This window comes from Desmodus rotundus, chromosome 7 (genome assembly GCF_022682495.2).
Source record: "Desmodus rotundus isolate HL8 chromosome 7, HLdesRot8A.1, whole genome shotgun sequence".
In the NCBI taxonomy this organism is placed as follows: domain Eukaryota; kingdom Metazoa; phylum Chordata; class Mammalia; order Chiroptera; family Phyllostomidae; genus Desmodus; species Desmodus rotundus.
Window position 1 is genome coordinate 81,304,798 of NC_071393.1, and position 20,288 is coordinate 81,325,085.

Sequence of the window (20,288 nt, forward strand, 5' to 3'; positions counted from 1 at the left end):
CACTTCTACTGCCCCTTTGAGGTTGGGTGTGGCTCCTGATTTATCAGGGACATTCAAGCAGACTCTCGCAGTGGGGGAGTGATTTTTCACATTTCTTTTCTCTGGAAACTGAGAAGCATAGAGACGGAGCCTCCCTCAGCTCACTCCTACGGGAGATGACACAGATTAGACACCCCCAGACAATTTGCTGTGGGCACATAGCATAAACAAGAAATAAGCCTTGTTTGTCTAAGCCACTGAGATGCTGGGGGGCATAGTCCACCCTGACTGACACAGTAACCATGAAAGGGAAGAAAGACGATGCCACAGTCTAGCAGCACAGGCTCGAGAGGCAGGCCTGGGTCTGAATCTCTGCTTCGCCTGCCCCGGCTGTGAAACCTTGGGCAAATAACCTGACATCTCAAGGCCTCAGTTTCCTCATCTATAAAATAGGAACAATAACTTATCTGCTTCAGTAGGGCTATTATGAGGCTAAAGAAATGTAATGTGTGTGTGGTGCTGAGCACAGCACTGGCACACGGGAAGGTCTCAGCAAATGGCAGCGACTAAACTGAGACGACAAAGTTTCTCTCCCGATCCTCTTCAGTTTCACCTGGCTCCCAGTTTGGAGAGCTGATAGACAAGCCTCTGCTGAAAAGGGACCGGATCCAAAGCACTACCTACAGGAGCGTGATAAACACTGGGATGCTAGGTGTATCGGGGGGTCTCTGACCCAGCCTCTGGGAGTCTGTGAAGATTTTTCAGAAGAAGGGATGCTGCTGTGAGTCATAAAGGGCAACTAAGGAGAGACTGGGGGGAGGGTACTTCCAGGCAATGAGCACAGCATGTGCAAGAGGTAAGGGCAAGAATAAGGGGTGCTCCAAAAATACCCAGTTCTTCAATATGACTGGAGCCCAGAGATATGGCTGGGGTTATAGGTAGTGGTTACAGTACATTAGTTAGCTAGCTAACTGTCTGCCTGCACAATTCAATGGGCTCTTGGGGGACCGGAAGCTGGGTGCAATTTACCTTGCATCCTTACAGTTGGCACAGTATGTGGCACACAGTAGGCTCTCAATAAATGTTCACAGAATGTCAGATGACTATAACCACATTTCAGAATCCTTCAGCTTAAGTATGATGCCAATTTCTCCTCATCTTTCCATAAGTTTCCAAACAACACTTCCATCCAGCCCACTTCTCAGACCCAAATAAATACAAGCTAAAAATACAGCCCAGGTCATGAATCATAAATGAGATGGAAAAGCAGTGACTCACAGAAGTTAATCTGCTTCCCAAGAGGGTGTTGCTGGATGTCCTTTGCTCTGAAAGGTGAGGCAAAATGCCAGCACCATCGCTGTACAGATAAAGTTAATGCAATTCCCAGGCCTGCCATTGGGCGCCCACCTGGTATTCTAAGGCTCCCATTCAGAAGGGCCAAGAGGCAGCAGCCCTGTGCATCCCCACAGAAGCTAATAAGGGTGTGCTGGGCATGTGCTCAAGATTATGGCATAGGGCCCTGCCTACTGTCTCAGTGGTCCAACGTATCCACCGTCTTGTTAACTATGGCCTTAATTTGGTTACTGCTGTAGCCAAGGCAACGCCTTTGCAGAATGGCTTAGCAGATGACCTACCAATTATATTTGGTATCCTTGTCCAATTAAGTTGCAAAGGTAATCTAATCTAATATAGATGTGGGGGGTGTGCGTGGTCTCTCCTGCCAACCCATAATGCAATTAAAATCTTACATCTTTGGGTTTTCATGACTTTATTTCTCAGTTCTGAGCTCCTCAAAAATATTAAATAAATTACACCCTCCACCCCAAAGTAACACAAATCTGACTCAGCCTTGGGTGCCTAGAGTATTTGGTTGTGCCAGGACCCAGAGTTTTCGGTTGAATCGAACACTATTGGAGGAACAGTACACACCACAATGAGGGCATGTGCAAGCACTAACACAAGGGAAACAACCGTTAGCAGCTCCATCAGCCTGTCCCTTCCATTCCCTTTTCCCCACACAGCAGTGTCTGCACCCACCCCACTGTAGAAATGGAAATACCCTTAAACATTTGCTCCTATCCCTGCCCATCAAATTAAATCCCATTCTCTGGGAATAACCTGAAATCTTGGATAATAATACACATACCTAAATTATTAAAGATGGGGTACTATTTAATTGTCACTGGAATAAATTAGTGGAAAAGGTCAGCATCTTTGTCATCAGTTCCATGCTTAGTCAAACATTGTGTCCCAGCAGAAGCACTGTATGATGGTGGTTTCAACCTCCCCAGCTCTCCGGGACGATAACTGCACCCAGTGTGTGGTCGTGTCTGGAGGTCATGGTGGCCAAAGAACCTCATTCACACCAGCCCCCTCCAAGTCACAGTGCTGAAGTTGGACTTGAATGGTCGGTTGTTCTGTTATGCTGAAACCACAGCCCCCATTAGTCAGTCTCCCACACGGTGATAAACTGCCGAGTGATGTCGTACTGGTTTTCAGCTTTTATGACTTTTCTGAAAGAATCAGCCAACAATGTGCCTCTGCAGAATCACGGCCCAAATGTTAATCATCTCTCATTACCCTTCTTTTTACATGAAACAGAAGAGGTTTCTGTAGCTCGAGTCAGTGAATTCTGACTCCTGATAATATGACTTAAAAGGATATCAGGGCTTGAAAGGACCTTAAGAGATTATCCATTCCAACCTCTCTACTTTTCATGGATTAAAAAAAAAATCAAGTGGCTTATCGGATGTCACTTAGCATTTAAAGGACACATGGAGTAGAACCCACTAAAGACACTAAAGAGGAGTCAGAATGTACAAGGAGAACCAGAAGACTATGAGGTGCTGAAAGTCAAGGGCACACACAGCTTCAAGGAGAACAAGCTGTTAACTGAACTGAGGGCAACAGAGAGGACCAATATGCTGAGGGGCTAGAAAATGTCCACTGGAATTCGGCAACTGCTGGCTTTACCTGTTGGCATTAGTGGAGCAGTAAGAGTAGAGCAGGGGAGTGGAAGCCAGAGAAGAGGGGATTTAGCGTGTGCTATAAAGGTGAGGAGGTAGACCAGTGAGCACAGTGATTTTGTTTTTATTTTTCTTCTGAGAAATTTATATTTTAACAAAAGATGGAAGATAAGCTAAGGGGAGGAGACCATTTAAAGGATGGAACAGACTTGCACTTGCTTATAGGACAGACAGGCTGACAGTGGCAGAGGGGGAGAAAGTGGAAAGATCGCAGAGGAAGCAGAGGTGGACACTATCCATGAAGTGCGTAAGGCCCGATTTCAAATAAATTCTTTTAATTATGAGTCAGAATCTCCCAAGTGCTCAAGTCAAATACCCTTCAACACTGAAAGAAACTTTTGCCCTTTTCACATGTCTGGACACTATTTGGGGATTCCATAATATTCATAAAAATAACCAGTTTGTGTAAGTGGAAATGGTATGACAGAATAGCAACAAAATCTCATCGTTTCAGCAACTTCAGGGTTATTTGCTTCAGAGTTAAATCGCAGAGGCATCATGATCAGAGTTAGAGAGAAGTGACCTGCTAGTCAATGCTTTGAAAGAAAACCCTAGACTCATAACATCTTTGCATTGGGAAGGCTACCTGCCCCAACCCCCTTATTTTTGAAGCATTTAAATCACTTCAACAAGTTCGTGCAACATTGCAAAGCTCTAAGCAAGTACAGAAAATTGCTAACCTGTTCTCCCTATCACGGATATCAAGTTCTCAACAAATTCTGACATAGATTTGTTAATCAAACTCAAATGATGCCTGTAGATTATTTGAAGTGACACCTTCAGAAAACAACTCAAATAGAATCTCAAGTTTATTTTTCTTATTTTGTAGCTTGAACTTTTTTCAAAATATCAGCATTTTTAGCTGAACACAAAGAAAAGAATACAAGGAAGATCTTTATTTTCTTTAAAGTCTATTTGCTTTAAAGAGAGGTAGATTATTAATACTCTTGGTTATTACATTAAGTAATGACTTTCCACGAGGACATGGAATTCATTGTAAGCACTCAAAAAGATAGGAATGTGAAAAAAGATTCTAGAGGTAGGAAGAGGTCAATTGGCGGTAATAGCTAATAATGGGAGTCTAGTTAGATTTGAGATTCTCATGGAAATCAATGAGCTTCTTTCCTGTCCTAGCCACTGCCTACACTCCAAACCTCCAACCACTACCCTAAATACCCCTGTCCAATGGCATTCAGTGAGTACACAAATGGAAACCAAGAATAGGTGACACCATGCAGATGGCGCTAGACCAGCCATTCCCATCATACTTAAAGAAAGTCTCTGTTTGTAGCATCATTCCCTTTAACATCCTTCTGAAATTCCATACCCTCCAGAAAGTCCTCTGATGCTCCCACTGAAGAAATGAGATGAACAATTCAACTATCACCAAAAATCATCCTTTTCAACAACCTAGGCCTACAGACTTTGAAGTGGTCCAGGGACAGGCTGTTGTAAAGCTCTGCACGGCACTGGGTGTCACACTGTGTGATGGCCTGTGTTTGTCTCATTCTTCTTAAACCATGAGCTCCTGGGAGGTCAGAGCAGAGACTCTGGTTTGCCTACCTATATCCTTTCTCTGTTTTTCCTTTCCTCTTCTTCCTTACTAACAGAACCCCCAATGTACCCAGCCTAAAAACCACCATTTCCCAGCTTCCCTTAAAGCCAAGAGACCAATGAGATTGAAGAGAATGTCACTGGGTTCAAGGAAAGCTGTTTAAAAGGGCTATCTCAGCCCTGAGGGGCACCATTTCTGTTCTTGCCCTTACTTCCCGCTGTCTGAGAAACGAGCATGATGGGCATCCGTCTGAGCGAGCCTGAGGATGGAAACCATGTGTTAGGGGCAGCCAAACAAAAAGATGGAAGCAGCCTGGGTTACTGAAGGCAGCGGGACCACGACACAGTCCTGGACTACCCACCTACGGGCTTCTTTTACGTGAGCCAAAAAGTAAACCTCTGTCTCATGTAAACTCCAGTTATTTGAGTCTTTGTAATAACCTAATCCACAGTCATACAGAGGCCTTTTAACCTGTTTTGCAGACGGCAGCCAAGGAGTCAGGGCTCCCCCGCAGCTTCCCTCCAACCAAACAAGGGTTAGTGGAAAGGTTTGGGACTGGAATCAGTTCAGCAGTCCTTAAATTGACTTTCCTACATTCTGGCAAAAATGCCATTTTAAAAGTAACAATCAAAGGTAATAATCCCTATTATCTGAAAGTAGAGACTTCATACAATGAACACCTTAACCAGAGGGCTCACACTTGACAACTTCAAGTGCCCTAAACATGACTGAGAACACAGAAGTAGCTTCCCAAATAGAATTTTTTAATTAAGTCAACACTAAAGCTTGTGTGTGTGTTTTTTCCCTTAAAAGGGCACCTCAATCTTTCATTCAGAGTCCATTTACTCTTGCCTTAGCTACAGTTTTAACAAGTTGTCTGCTCTGGAGCTCAGACGCCCAAATAAAACTTTTGGGTTCCCCTGGAGACAGTCTCAGTGTCAAAAGCAAAGAGTGACAGCTGACTAAGCAGAAGGAAAATCTGAAAAATTGTAAAAATATAGACATAAGTTTTAAAGTCTCATTTGTCTGGGGACCCGGAGTTCAGGGGCAACTAACCCATGGCCCTCGTTAGCTTCCGAGAGTGCGACCTGGGTCCGGCAGAACACGACACCAGAACAGAACCTCCATCCCAGCTGTATCCACTCACAGGTGTTTCTCGGACCCAAGAAAGTGGAAAACACAAAAACATATACCTGAATGTTCATAGCAGCACTACTTATAAAAACCAAAAAGTGGAAACAACCAAAATGTCTATCAACTAATGAATGGATCAATAAAATGTGTATCCACACGATGGAATATTATTTGGCTTCCAAAAGAAATGAAGTACGGATACGTGCCACGACACGTAAATCTTGAAAAGATTATGCTAAGTGAAAGAAGCCAGACACAAAGGACAGCATATTATGTAATTCCATTTACACGAATGTCCCAAATGGGAGAATCCACAGAGACAGAAGGCTGATCACTGGCTTCCAGGGGCTGGAGGGGGTCATGGGGAGGGACTGCTAATGGGCACATGGCTTCTTTTTGGAGTGATGAAAGTGTTCTATAATTTGACAGCAGTATGGTTGCACTATTGTAAAAATATACTTAAAGCCATTAAATTGTACATTTAAAGTGTGGATTTTATGGTATGTGAATTATATCTCAATAAAAGTTACAAAAACAGCCCTGGCTGGTGTGGCTCAGCGGACTGAGTGCCAGCCTGTGAACCAAAGGGTCGCTAGTTTGAATCCTAGTCAGGGCACATGCCTGGGTTGTGGGCCAGGTCCCCAGTGTGGGGCATGCGAGAGGCAAGCACACGTTGATGTTCCTCTCCCTCTCTTTCTCCCTCCCTTCCCCTCCTAAAATAAATAAATAAAATCTTTTTTTTAAGTTACAAAAATAAAACATATATCTACAGAAAAATATGGCATTTCTCTCTCAAAAGAATTTATTTCAATCAGTTATTAAGCATCTTGGAAGAGAAAGAAGCATATAATCTTCATTATACAATGGCTTCCATGTAAAATATTTTAAGCTGAAGAAGACTTGTAAAGGGAGAAGCTTCCATCACTTGAAAAATTCAACAATTTCCTGGTGATGTCAACTAAACGAGCGTGCCTGTCTCAGGATTCCTACCAGAGGATGCTGACAGCATCTGTGGGCCTCTCATTCAGAGAAAACAGCCCCCCCTCAGCTCACTTAAACAGTCGGGCAATGACTCACAGAGTTTCTGCCCTTTCACTTTTCCAGAGTTGCTCAGTGTGTGTAGGAAGCATTAACTCACTAGTAGGTGAGCCACATCAAAAGCTTTCTGGAAGTCAGCAGGCTATAAATCACAAATAAATATATTATCCGTGAGTGTGCACATTACGCTTCCTGGAGGCCTCCAGGATCAATACTCACTCCCTGCCAAGGCCCAAGGGCCTCCCACAGCAGTGCTGACATCCTACCTCAGCCATCCATCCTCCTCCTTCTCCTTCTATTCCCCCTCCTCCCCCTCTCCTCCTCAGAATCGCTTTCCTTTGTTCTACCTTGGGGTGTGCTGCCTGGCTCTCTCCCCCTCCTCGGTGATCATCTTTGCTCTCTGTGCGAAGCGTTCTGAACATGCCCTCCTCAAACTCCCATCACTGAATGCTGATAGGGTGAGTGTAGTCTCAGTCTTTTGTTCATAGAACTTTGCAACTTATTACTGCTTGACATAAGAGATAAAGAATTGAAGATCTGGCACTGAATAAGGACATCTTTGTTGTTGAGTGAACAGCTTGTAGCTGCTCCTGATAGGTTACCATATTTTTTAAAAACTCACCGCTGTATTTGAAGGGATTGAGAAGAGACACTTGAGCAAACTCGGGTCCCCAGAGTGCAGCATTACGCAGACGGGCGCATGTTGGCTCCCAGGGGCTGTCTACCCATAACGTATACAGTGGGGAGTTGGGGTGCGGAGAAGTTAAAGCTACTCGAAAAAGTTCTGGTATTTGTTTCAAACTTTCAGTACTTCTAAGATATATTCAAATCAAAAACTCTTTCCAAGCATCTCTTCATCTAGCCAGATTGAGTATCTTTAGCATCATTTCAGAAACCAAAAGAAAACTAGAATAAAAATAGATGAGCCTCTGGTCAGAGTTCTCCTCCTTCCCACCCACAGATTCCATTCTTGGCCAAAGCACGAAGCCTGTGTCCTCTCCAGCAAAGCCACTCAGGTCAGGGGGCAGGAGACAGAGCACCCCGCCTGCCCCGGAATACCCTTCCTCAGTCTGCACCTTCTCTCATTTGTTCAAAGGGGGCGTTCTTTTCATATATGACTGGGTTTGACTTCTAGAAGCTGAGTTGAAGTGCAACAGTGAAGGAGAAACCCAGAGCCTAAAAAGATGTCATGCTTCCTGGCTCTAAATAAACTAGCCTGCTCGCTAGCATGAACCAGCCGGCAGCCGAAAATGCACACTAGAACGCATTTAATTCCAGTGTTGTTCTCTGGTAGAAATACATCGACAAAAGTATGGGCTGTGTTTTCTGAAATAACATACATGCTCACATTTACAGGCCGGCACCCACACATAAGGTGGCTAATCTTAGTTGAGACTCTCTCACCTTCCTTGAGGAAATGTCTGTCTTGCTGGACCTCAGCCACTGCAGCTACCCAATACGTGGGAGAGCATGTTCCCAGCCTGGGGACCAGGAGCCCCTTGTTCTGTTGGCAACAGTGCGGGGAACTAGAACATCACATGCTTTGGGTCTTCTTTGTAAAAGAAAAGGCTTAGGGTCATAGATGAGTTTCTAAATTTAAACCTCCATCCCCAGAGATACCCTTCTATTTGCAGATTCAGTTTCATCTTCTGAAAACAGGGTCTCGTACAGGATGCTGCAGGGCAGCCAGGGTATCTGCTGTATCCCTAGTTGTGTTTTTCAATTTCTAGCTCGCCTTGGGACATCCTATGTGTCACTTTCCCTAAACAGACACCTGTGGAGACGAAGCACCACAGTATTCCTTAAACGCTGTCTGCTCTTCAAGGACAGGATGTTGTTGTCAAGTTAACTGCTGGGAAATTTGCCGAATGTAAAACATACCCATTGATTGCAACTATGCAACGAAGCACTTATACGTGATGACAAAAATCGAACATGTATTGTGAGTCATATCGACAAATCAAGCTGGTGAGTTGCTAGCACACAGTACTACAATACAACTGCTGAGGGGCAGCCCCTTAACCAATTCGCTGTAGCCGCCAGGCTACCAGAATGTCCGCACCTTCTGCTGCCACCATTTGAACTGCGGACTTACCACAAGTCCCGTTGTATCGGTGCCACACCTATACGTGGCAATTGTAATAGCCAATGAAATCACATCATTTAAGTAGATGTTGAGTAAACTGATAAAATGCGAGGAAGGACCAGGAAAAAAACCCCACGGAATTATCTTTTGCAGGCTGGGTCCCTTGTAGTGCAGGCTTCCCTGGGCAGGTGAGTGTTCTAGGAACCCGTCTGTACCAGTGTACCAGCTGGCGTTGTTGGGAGAGTCTGTGTGTGGATTTCTTTAAAGGTAGTCATTTCTATGAAAATTAAGTCAAAAGTTTTGGAAAGACTTTATGAAGATAAGTTGCTTTTAAAAATAATGTTACATGTGCCTAAGACAACTCTAAATGATTTTTAAAATAAAACTGATTCTGCACTCAGGTTGTGTTGAAGATGTCTCTAAGATCTCACTTCAAAGAAACTAAAAGGAGGAAGGTAGAGAATAAACTATGGGGAGAATTCACGCAAAAAACAATGAAGGGGGACATTAATCATTGTATTTATAAAACTGAGAGTAAGACCTTGACTCTACAAAACAAAAGCACATTTATATAAGTTTAACTTAAGTGTCAAAAGAACATATGGAACATTTTTATCAGAAAAGAGGCCTTCTACAATGTAATATTAAGAAACACTCCATTCTTCCACCCTCGAAAATCACCTAAAATCTATTTGTTATAATAGGACAGTTGTCAGGTAGGGAAGGACGCTCGGTCACCTGACTTGATCCACAAAGTGCACAGCAGGCCTGAGACTCTCCCTACCTCTGCCTGCCTGCTGGACACCATCCTCTCTCCTAGATGACTCTCAGCGACTTAGAGTTCAATGTCATGGAAATCAAACCTCTTGCCTTCTCAATACTGTTCCCCTCCTGTGTTCCTTCGTGTCTTTTACTGGCAAGTCCTTGCTACCTCAAAACCTCAGGTGCGTTGTGTTGGAATCTGTGCTTCCTCTGTGTCCTCTTCATCACGTTTTTCCTCCATAACATTTTTTCCACTGGTGCTTCCTAACTTCACGTCCTCTATTAACACTCCAATATGGACGCTTCTCACTGTGACCATTGCTAGAACAGACTTGGAACAGGATCCCCCACCTGCAGTCACTCCCTTCTCTCCACAGATGAATCCTGGTGCCCCTGCTCAGACATCTCTTCTTAGCCTGATGGCTAAGGCCTGCTCCAACCTGCCTTAAATCTGTTTATCTACCAGTCTTTCCCAAGCAGCTTCTATTCTAACCAAACTGAAACTGGTGCTCTCCCTGGTATTTAACCCATATTTCCTCACCTATGCCCTGTCCATATGTGATACCCTTTCTAAAATATACATTTCCTGTGGTAAAACTTCGATCCATTCTTAGGGACCATCTCAAATGCCATAATCTGCCCTAGAAGCCTTCTGTGACCACCCACCTAGAAGTTGTCTCTACCTCTCAGAGTTTGTTACACTGATATATTTGACTATTTTCTGGTGGTATATAGCATTTTCTACCATGTGTTACGACTAGTCACCTCCTAGTTTCGACTGAGAGTTTCACAAAGTGTGTTTGACTAGAGTACTTCCAGAAAGAAGCTAAACAAAAAGTTTGAAAATGCTGCTTATTGTAGACCCCACCTTAGGAATTCCAGTGTGGATGGAGAAAAATGAATGTGTGACAAATGTCACAAAGGAGGAATTGACGGGAGGCCATGTGGAGTAAGACAGAGAGAGTGGTCTAGAATGACTCGGATTTCTGACTCGAACAACTGGGGGATGTCACTCACTGAGAACACAAGAGGAGGGAGTGGGGGTGCCGTATCCAATAATGTTTGGTTTGCAACCATTGAATTTAATATCTTAGTGGAGACGGGCAGTAAGATGATAAAAGGCCAAATCCATAGCTCTCAGTTCTCATCTCCCTTGAATTCCCCATGGGTTCTGACATGGTTTGGTCCAACTTTTCTCCTTGAAACCCTCCTCCTGCCCTAGATGACCATCCTCTCTCCCTTGTGCTACTCACTCTGCAAGTTCTGTCACTGATGCCTTTCCTTCCTCTGCCTCCAAAAAATACCTAAATGTGGCTCTCTCAAAGCCCTCTTCTCTTCTTGCTCTACACTCTCCTTTTGGTAGCCTCGTCCATTCCCTGCATTGTGATGATAACAGCAGCAAAAATAATTTCGCCTCAGTTCTAACTATTCTACTTTTGCTGGGGACTCCCACCTAGATGCTTTGAGGTCACCTTGAATGCAGCACATGCAAAATGGAATATACCCCCAAACGCCTCCTGCTTCCCCACTTCCTCTTCTAATGGGTCCTACATCTTTCCTTATTTCTATTGCCACTGCCTTTGTTCCCAAACTTCTTCTCGTCTGAGCTCCCTTTTTCCAGTCCCCCTTCTTTTGGATCTTCTCTGATCATTGTAGGCTATATAATCTTTCTAAAACATACCTGAGTTTGTCACTCCCTTATTTAAAAAGATATTCAATGGTTTTCTGTTGGAAACTTTTCAGATATTATACAGCTTTCTTGTAGTATCAGTCCATCTTATTTTCCCTCAGATCTCCTAGCTATACTTTGCACCCTCTCCAAACAAATCGAATTGCTATTTCCCACATTCATCCTCCACTTTTGCACCTCCACGCCTCCCCTCCTGCCATTCTCTCTTTATCTTTAACCTTTGAAATTTTATTAATGATGTGTCTTGGAGTGGGCCTCTTTGCATCCATCTTTTTGGGACTCTCTGTGCTTCCTGGACTTGTATGTCTATTTCCTTCACCAAATTAAGGAAGTTTTCTTTCATTATTTTTTCAGATAAGCTTTCAGTGTCTTGCTTTCTCTTCTCCTTCTTGCACCCCTATGATTCAAATATTGGTACATTTGAAGTTGTCCCAGAGGCTCCTTAGCCTATCCTTGGTTTTTTAGATTCTTTTTTCCTTCTTGCTTTTCTGATTGAATGTTTCCTGCCAGTCAAGTAGGAAAGGGCTTGGTGTTAGATTTCATGTGATTTAAAAATATATACAACTTAATGACATTTCTTGTGTACCTAAGTTTATGGTTGCAAATTTATATGTATGTATCATCATTGCTATGAAATAAAAAAATTTCTTATGACCTCAGCCAATGTTCTCAATCTGAAACCCAGTTTTTTGAGACTCTTCAACTTTTCCAAATACCCCCTTGCAAAACTCTCCTGTTTCAGGAAGAGGCTCTTTGTGGGCAGCACTGAGGCCTGTGTCTTTGGGTCACCGTGGTGTTGATATGTCAGTGCAAATATGACCACTCCTCCTGAGCTCCAAAGCTTGTATCTTTTAGGAGAGGGGAGAAACCCCAGCTACCACCTCCTATCCTACGGCCAGTGGGGAGGGGCATGGAACCACCTTGCCTCACGGGCTGCGGGCCTCTTTTAGATCACTGTCCTCATGATGGAACTGTGACACTGGGAACTGTCTCTCACTGGGGAACAGGGTTGGTTCAATACAACCCATGTGGTGACGTGGTACTGGCTTCAAAGTAATGTGAACATGGAAGTGAAAAGAAAAGTCACATTGGGGAAATGACCCCCAAGGGTCATGGAAGATGAATGAAATGGGACCAGACCGCACATGTTGCACGAGTACTTGTCCATTGTGGACCTGTTACCACCCCCAGGAACCGCCACAAACAAAAAGGTGGAATTGGCAAAAAGCAATGTACTTTTGGCTCCTTGCTACTCCTTTCTTGCTTTCTTTTCCCTTCTTACTGCTTTTTTTAAGAAGTTGATTTTAGAGAGAGAGGAAGGGAGAGAAAGAGAAACATTGGTGTGCTGTTCCACTTATTTATGCATTCACTGGTTGATTTTTGTATGTGCCCTGACTCGGGATCGAACCTGCAACCTTGGTGTATTGGTACAATACTCTAACCAACTGAGCTACCCCACCAGTGCTCCCTTCTCACTGCTTTTTAAAGACAGCTTTCCTATTTAAAAAAAGTTTTCATTCTGGTCTTGTAAAAAGCACATGCACAGCATTTTAATCAAGTAGACACATTTGGCATGGCACATTTCGTTTGGGCAGTGAGGGACGATGGTAAAACAAGATACGGGTAGAAAACAGAGCACTGTACACAGAACTTGGAGTTCTCATCTGGGATCCACCACTAAATTGCTGTGAGGCATGGGGAAAGTCCCTTCACATCTCTGAGCCTCTGTTTTCTCAACTATAAATAAGGTATTGAACTTGGTCATCTCTAAGACTCTTTCTTCTAGTTAATGCTCTAGTGACCACGGGTGGTCAAGGACTGGACAAACAAGCCATGTGTGAGGGTTTAACGAACAACCGGTCAAATCTGCTAGGATTTTCTTAAGCTCAAGCAGAATCTTCTTGTACATGTACTCCAAGAAAGAAACAGGAAGGAAAATACAATATCTTCAATGCCAAATTGTCAGTTTTAGAAGGAATTATTTCCTCTCACCCATTCTACCTCCTTTTTAACCACCAATAACTTAGAAAAGAGGTAAAATGTCAGAGGCAGAAAGCCATCTCCATTAGCTGTGAGTACCTGGCCCCCACCTCTCAGGTCCACCTTTATTTTACATAAACCATGGGACTATCTTTTCAGGGGTTTCCTGGAGAGTTACCAGACTGTCTCTGTGAGTGACAGGGCCTTTCCTCTCAGCACTTTGTCTATAGGAAATAGAGGATTAACTAATTTTGCTGCTCCTGTAGTCCCCATTTTAGATACCATGCCCCAGCCTGGCCTCGCTAGACTAGACCACATGATGGAGGCCAAGTTCTCAGCATCCCAGCCACCATCATTCACCCTGGCCTGCCCCGTGGACCAGCCCGCCTTCTGTCCTCCTACAACCTTACCCTCGCCTGCTGTTCCACTCCCTGACTCCCTTCTCCCTGAGCCTGTGCCAGTATAACACACCCCTTTCTGCTTGACTGGTGAAGCAGGCTCAGTGTTAAAAAGGGGGTGCTAAGGGCATTCCTTCTCCTCTCTGTTAATGAAGAGATGTTAAAAATTATTTCCTTCAAGAAACTGTCCTGAATCTGTTTTCTAACCACAAGAAATCCTAAAAGAAGCAGATTAAAAACCAGTAGAAAAGGAGACCTAGAGTCTCAAAATCTCAGACAGCATTTTGTTCAAACTTCTAGTTTTAAATCTGAGAAAATGAGAACCAGAGAAGTAAAGTGACTTGCTCAAGGTCACACAGCTATTTAATGTGAGTGCGGTGACTTTAACCCAGATCTCGTCACTCCTAGACCTGTGCTCTCCTGCAGAAAAGATACTTGGGGCAGACAGAACATTGCAACTCTGTGCACCAAGTCTAATCCAGACAATAGACAATGCTGAGTATTGGCTCAGTATTAAGACATGGCATTAGAGACAGGAGGATTGACAGGAAGAGTATACTGTGAGATTTACAAAGGAAGCAAAGAAAACACCTCAACACAAATTCACACTTGCATAAAAAGATGAGGAGCCCAATACCCAAGAACATCTATGTGGGCAAACACATGGCAATAAATGTTCTAGGGGATGTTTATGGATTGAATTACATTGCCCAGAAAGGTAGGTTGAAGTCTTAACCCCCAGAACCTATGAATGTGACCTTATTAGGAGGTAGAGTCTTTGCAGATATAATCAAGTTAAGATGTGGTCACACTGAATTAATATGGGCCCTAATCCAGTGACTAGCATCCTCATAAGAAGAGGAAAATGTGAACACGGACACACAGGAGAGAAAGCCCTGAAAATGGAGACAGAGATTAGGAATGCCAAGGACTGCTGGCACCCACCCGAAGCTAGAAGAGGCAAAAAAAAGATCCTCCCCTAGAGCCTTCAGAGAGAGCATGGCCCTGCAAATAGCTTGATATCAGAGTTCTAGTCTCCAGAATTGCAAGAGAAGAAATACCTGCTGTTGTAAGCCACCCAGTTTGTGGTGTTTGTTACAGCAGCCCTAGGAAACTCATACAGTCTGAGGAAGTAGTTGGGCTGGGATGGGATGAAGTGAGGAGACTGAAATCATGCAAATGAATGCAACACAGCAAGTTCTATGGGCTGTCCCGTCATAAAACTATCCTGTACAGCGTGGTCCTGCGCGTGCACTACTCCATTCACAAACTTCCAGGACTACCTGGAAGAAGACGAGCAGTGGAGAGAGACAAACCTGGACTTGAATCCTGTCTGCTACTTATGGGTAAAGTGTAGGGTAGGTAACAGACTTTTGGGGGTCTCCATGTCTTCATGTGGAGAACGCAGCCTGTCTCAGAGGGTTAGTACGTTAGAGAACTACTACGTCTACCTGTAGCAGCAGCTCAGTCAGGGTGAATTTCTTTGTCTCTGCTTTATTTAGTCTTTGAACTTCAGCATAGGCAATTTGGGGGTTGGGGATGGGAAAGTTTAAACATTTCCCATGTGGAGAAAGGAGCCGAGTCATTAAATGCTGGTGCTGGGGGCACCTTCAAGGCCCTACAGATGAGCTTCTCATTTTAAAGACGAGATGAGCACACTGGTCACATTGTATGTTTTCCACACTCACCGCAGACTGGGTGGGGCACCTGGGAGACCTCCAAGGATGTTCATTGGTGGATGAAGTGACTTGGGAAGACCTCATAAAGAAACAAGCCTAAATCTTATGGTGAAAATAAACCATTTGGCATTACTTAACAGACTTCACCCACCTCACTACTTTGCTCAGGCCTGCCTATCCATTTCTGGCCCAGTATCTATCAAAGAATGATTAGCTAGGCCACCTTCCCTGAGACCTTCAGGGGGTTCAAAGCCTGAGCTTAAATGAAAATGACTCAAAAATAGGTGCTCAGGATTCATGAAGTGTCTTCAGCTGTGTAATTGCTTCTACATCGTAAGACCAAAAGAAGAGTCATTGTAAAGTAGCATATTTAACTCAAAGCCAATGCTAAGTTAGAGTAGATGGCAAACACAGTTGCTATTGTGAAGATAAAACGCAAGCAAACGAAATGAGCCGTGCCATTTTTAAGTCCCCAAAACGTAACGCCCACCACTGCCTTCCTGACTCCCCTGCTCTCGTGCTCTCCTAGCGCTTCCCGCACGTGGCGTATTAAACTGGCTCGTTTATTCAGTCAGGGCCCGTCCCCACTCACTGGAGTGCATGTTCCGTCAGGGCTCAGACCTGGTCTCTTTTATTCACTTACATATCCTCAGGGTCTGGAACAGCTCCTGTCACGTAATTGGTTCACAATACATATTTGTTGAATAAATGAGTGAATGAATGAACAGGTAAACTCAGGCAGGGAGGGGAGCAATTGTGTGACGTGGATAAGAAAGTAGAATATGTGGCTGCTTTTGCCCACAAAAGTTGGCCCCATGCCCCTCCGCCCCGCCCTTGACTTCTCTCTCACGTCTCTGCCCGAATTCCATCACCACCAAGGAACCTTCGATTTCAGTCTTCCTGTGTGCACGCTTCTCTGTGGGGTCACAACTTTGGTCCCTTTTTTTCCCACTGTAAATTACTGGGTTGGCATTTCATTTTTTTAAAAATTGGTTCACATCTCAAAGAAGTCTGAGGAAGAGAATCTCAACCAGGATGAAAACCTGTGGTAAAAGAGCAAAGAATGGCACCAAAGGGGCTTGAGTTCTAGAGTTAATTGTCCTCTGGACTTCCAGGTGGCCTTAAAAAAAACACTTGTCCGGGTTTCAGTTTCCCTGCAGAGGCATTGAACTTGGTAACTTCTGAGTCCCTTCCATCTTTCAAAGTTAGGGTTCTATCAAATTTATCAAAGTAGGCTCTTCCATGTATTTTGACATCCTGAGAGAGGTGATAACTGCTATCTTGTGTCACTAACAGCAAAATAGTGTGGTTCACTTGGGTCATGGGTCAGCACTTTTCCTGGGGTCAGTTATCACGGCCAGGAAAAGACAGATGGGGTTCTCATTACACATGTAAAATGCCAGTGGAGGCATTCCCCAGGGACAGTGGGGATCACAGCGCAACTCTCTTCACATTCGAAGTTGTGCAGGCGTGTGGGCACGGGGCGGTGGAAGGCGGTACAGGAGGGAAGGAAATGCACGGCAGAAGGTAGAGGATGTCTACGTGATGGGAAGGCAGGCTCTGAGACCGTGGGTGTGAGGAGTCACTCGTGTTCCTGTTAGGACCTAGCAGACACTGAAGCTTGACCAACGAGAACGTGCCCATGAACTTTTTTTTAGTAGGTGCGTGAAACTATTTCCACTATGAGCCATGTCGCTGTGGTGGAGGGCAAGAGCTGAGCGTCCCATAAATGTATCTTCCTTAGGGTTTTAGTTCTCCATTTGCCAAGGTTGCTCCAAGCCTGCTTTCTTTTTAACCCTTCCAATGTTCACTGTTGCTCTTCCTAGAGATCTTGATGAACTGTTTGTAATACAGTTATTGGGCCAGCTCTCAAATTTACACCTTTAGATGAGACTTCTCACCTGAGTGCTAGTCTTATATGACTGCCAACCTACAAGTGAGTACCACTTAGACATCATTACTGTAAATGTAACATGTCAAGAGCAAACAGCACGAGTCTCCCCAGTTCACTCAGTTTCTATCACTAGCATCACTAATCGTGTTCTGAGGCTTAAGGTTGCAGGTACTTTTTCACCCTTGACAGCCTCCTTCATCAGTAGTCATCCACAACTTGCATAAACAGCACTGACAGACTCACCAGTCTGCCCCCTGCTCCACCAGTGTTGTCTATTCTGTTATTTGTATTATGACCTGAAATGATCTGATCCATCACCCCAAACTGTGAGCCTTCTCAGAGTCTCTCTCGTTCACCCCCTTTCTCGCACCTCCACCATCATCGATGTCTTCATCCTTCCTGCCTATGCTTCCAGAGCATCTTTCTTACTGGCCTTCCAATCTCTAACTTTTCCCTGCTTCAATCCATCTCAAACAAATCCACAGGTTCATCGTTTTTTAAGATTTTATTTATTTATTTTTAGAGAGGGGAAGGGAGGGAGAGAAACATTGATGTGCCAGAGGTACATCGATTGGTTGCCTCTCCCACGGCCCCAGCTGGGGACCTGGCCAGCAACCCAGGCTTGTGTGCTGACTGGGACTCAAACTGGCGACTCTTCAGTTCACAGGCCGGCACTCAGTCCACCAAGCCACACCAGCCAGGGCAAGCTGATCTTTTCGAAAGCACTTTCATCAAGTCACAGTTTGCCTACAAACGTACAAGGGATCGTGTTTGCCAATCAGTGTTTAAAAACTCCTCATAAGCATTTAAGAGCTTCGGTCAACTGTTCCCTCCTCCCCGAGACCTATCCATGTCTATTCGACTCGTATTTGTTTGAGTACCAACTATGAACCAGCCACTCTCTCTCTGCTGCCTTCCAGCATTCCCCCCTTCTCTCCAGTTAAGCCCAGCTTAAGTGATGCTCCCCTGTGGCCACCACAGGGATATCTGCCTTTTGGGCTGTGCTCAAACCCTTGCCTTGCCTGCAATCTCTTCCTTTCTGCCAATCCACTTCTGTTCTCTCTTCCAAGATGCACCTTCCCCAAAGGGTTTCTAGTGTGAATGGATGCCAGACCACAACCTTTCTGAATTTCTATATATCTATTGCTAAGTATATCTCTCTCATTATTTCACATGCATTCATTGGTCTGAACATACCAATTGACATGTGAGCTCCAGAAAGGTAGGGACCAAATCTTCTTCTCTTCTTTTACCCAGAACTGGAATGGTCAAGACCAGATGCAAAGCCAGCAAGAACCTTGATTTTGCACACAGCACACAGACAAGGCCTACTTGCCACATTGTAGGCAATGCAGCAAAAAATAGGCACCAAAGACCTCAGACTAGCTCCTAGTGCAAGGCTACAGACTTAGCCATGATTTGAGAAGTGTTTGTTAAATGCTGAATTAAAATTTTTAAATAACTCAAGTACCTTACGCACGGTGTATTCCTCTAGCACAGAAATACAATGGCCGGTATTACCTACCAGGTCTCAGTCACTAATCAGATTCGAAATTCTTGACCCTTCCTGGCTAGAATGCTAGGTCCAGAGTGAGTGCAAAGACTCCGTCTTGGCTGCTTCTATGAGAAATTGCCCCTACACCTGGCAACTACCCGCAAGTTAGCACCAGTTCATGTCCTTGAACCAAAGTTGTCGGACTCCAGCACAAGCCAGGTATTTGCAGAATCTGAAAGCCCAGCTCCCCTCCTTTCCTCGGTCCATTTGCACAAAGTCTTGTCCAAAACTAGTCCGTGCAGCCCCTGCAGAAAGCAGAGAAGCCGCCCCTTTCCCCAAGAGTTCTTAGGAGTGCAGAGAAGGGAATACAAATGGACTTACCTTCACATAGTAGTTCATGCCCATCCCCAACAGGTGCTGCAGAAAGTGCCTGTCCTGCCTGCTCCCTGGGGTTGGCGCCCCAGGGCCCGGAAGGGGGCAGGCATCGGGAGTTACGGCGGTTGCCCTGAGCCTCACCACGTCCTGCTGTGGCGGGGGTGCAGACCCGGACCTATTTAGACTGGTTTCGGGGGAAGCCGGGCTATTGGGAGCCGGATCCTGGCTCTCCTGGAGCTTCAGGCGGGGTACCTCTTTGGTACCCAGGCAAAAGTTTTTCAGACTCAGCAAGGTGGCTGGGTTTGCTAGCTTTACGCTTGCCATACGCGGGATCAAGGTGCACAGTGGGGTGGGGCTCTCCTGGGACGCCAAGGTGGCATCTTCAGCCGGCAAGTGAGGCGCCAGCGCCGGGCAGGGAGGCTGCGGCGAGCCCTTGTTCCCTACGGAGCCTCCGGGACTGCCTTCGTCCAAGGACGTGATGGACTCGTTCCGAAAGCGGCTGTACTTGGCCCTGTGCAGCATCCCTGGGTGCCCGAAGAGTCCTACATACAGCACGAGTCCTGCCAAGCTGTCCTGACCGCGTTCTCGCATAGCCTTGGCAGTGTTGAAACAGGATACTGTTGCATAAATCGCCCCGTAGTCTGCTAGATAAACGGTCCAGAAAACAAATGCCTCGACGCTCCGTGCAACTCTCCGCGGCTACCTCTCCAGCGCTGCTCCCGAGCCCTTCGGGATGACAGCCGAGAGGGAAAACGCCTCCCCAGCTTTCAGTCCCTCCCTGGCCCAGGCGGCAGCGCCCGGTGTTCTCGCCTCAAATTCCTTGCTGGGAAAGCCTGTGTCCAGGCTCACGGAGGCGGGGATCACTCAAGGCCAACTGTTAGGCACAGAACGAACCCGGCCGAGCACGGGCCACCCGGTCCCGCCGCATCGCCAGCGGTGTGGGAGCTAGCAGAATTATTTGGCGCCCCCCACCTCCAGCCACCCCTCTGCGCACAGGAACTTTCAAACCTGCTCCCTCCGGTTCCCACAGGGCGGGGCAATAACTGGCCTATTAACCCTTTATTTGTTCCAATGACTGTTCATTTAAAAAAGAATAGAAAGAAAAGATGAACAAGAGCCAAAGGGCCTTCTGCTTGAGTTCGTTGATTCTGATGGCTGTCCTCTCTTGAAAGATTTCGTCTCGCATCCCCTCCGGGC

At 45.3% G+C, this 20,288-nt stretch overlaps 1 protein-coding gene across 2 annotated transcripts in view; it reads right to left on the minus strand.

Moving 5' to 3' along the window:
• The window catches only part of SHC4 (SHC adaptor protein 4), a 104,901-nt gene extending 84,837 nt beyond the window's left edge, over nt 1-20,064 (minus strand). For both annotated transcript variants that reach the window (XM_045201870.3, XM_024568225.3), the window contains exon 1: nt 19,098-20,064. In XM_045201870.3, the coding sequence (XP_045057805.2) occupies nt 19,098-19,682 (585 nt within the window). In that variant the 5' untranslated portion in view covers nt 19,683-20,064. The remainder of the gene's footprint in view (nt 1-19,097) is intronic.
• Nucleotides 20,065-20,288: the final 224 nt, after the last annotated feature.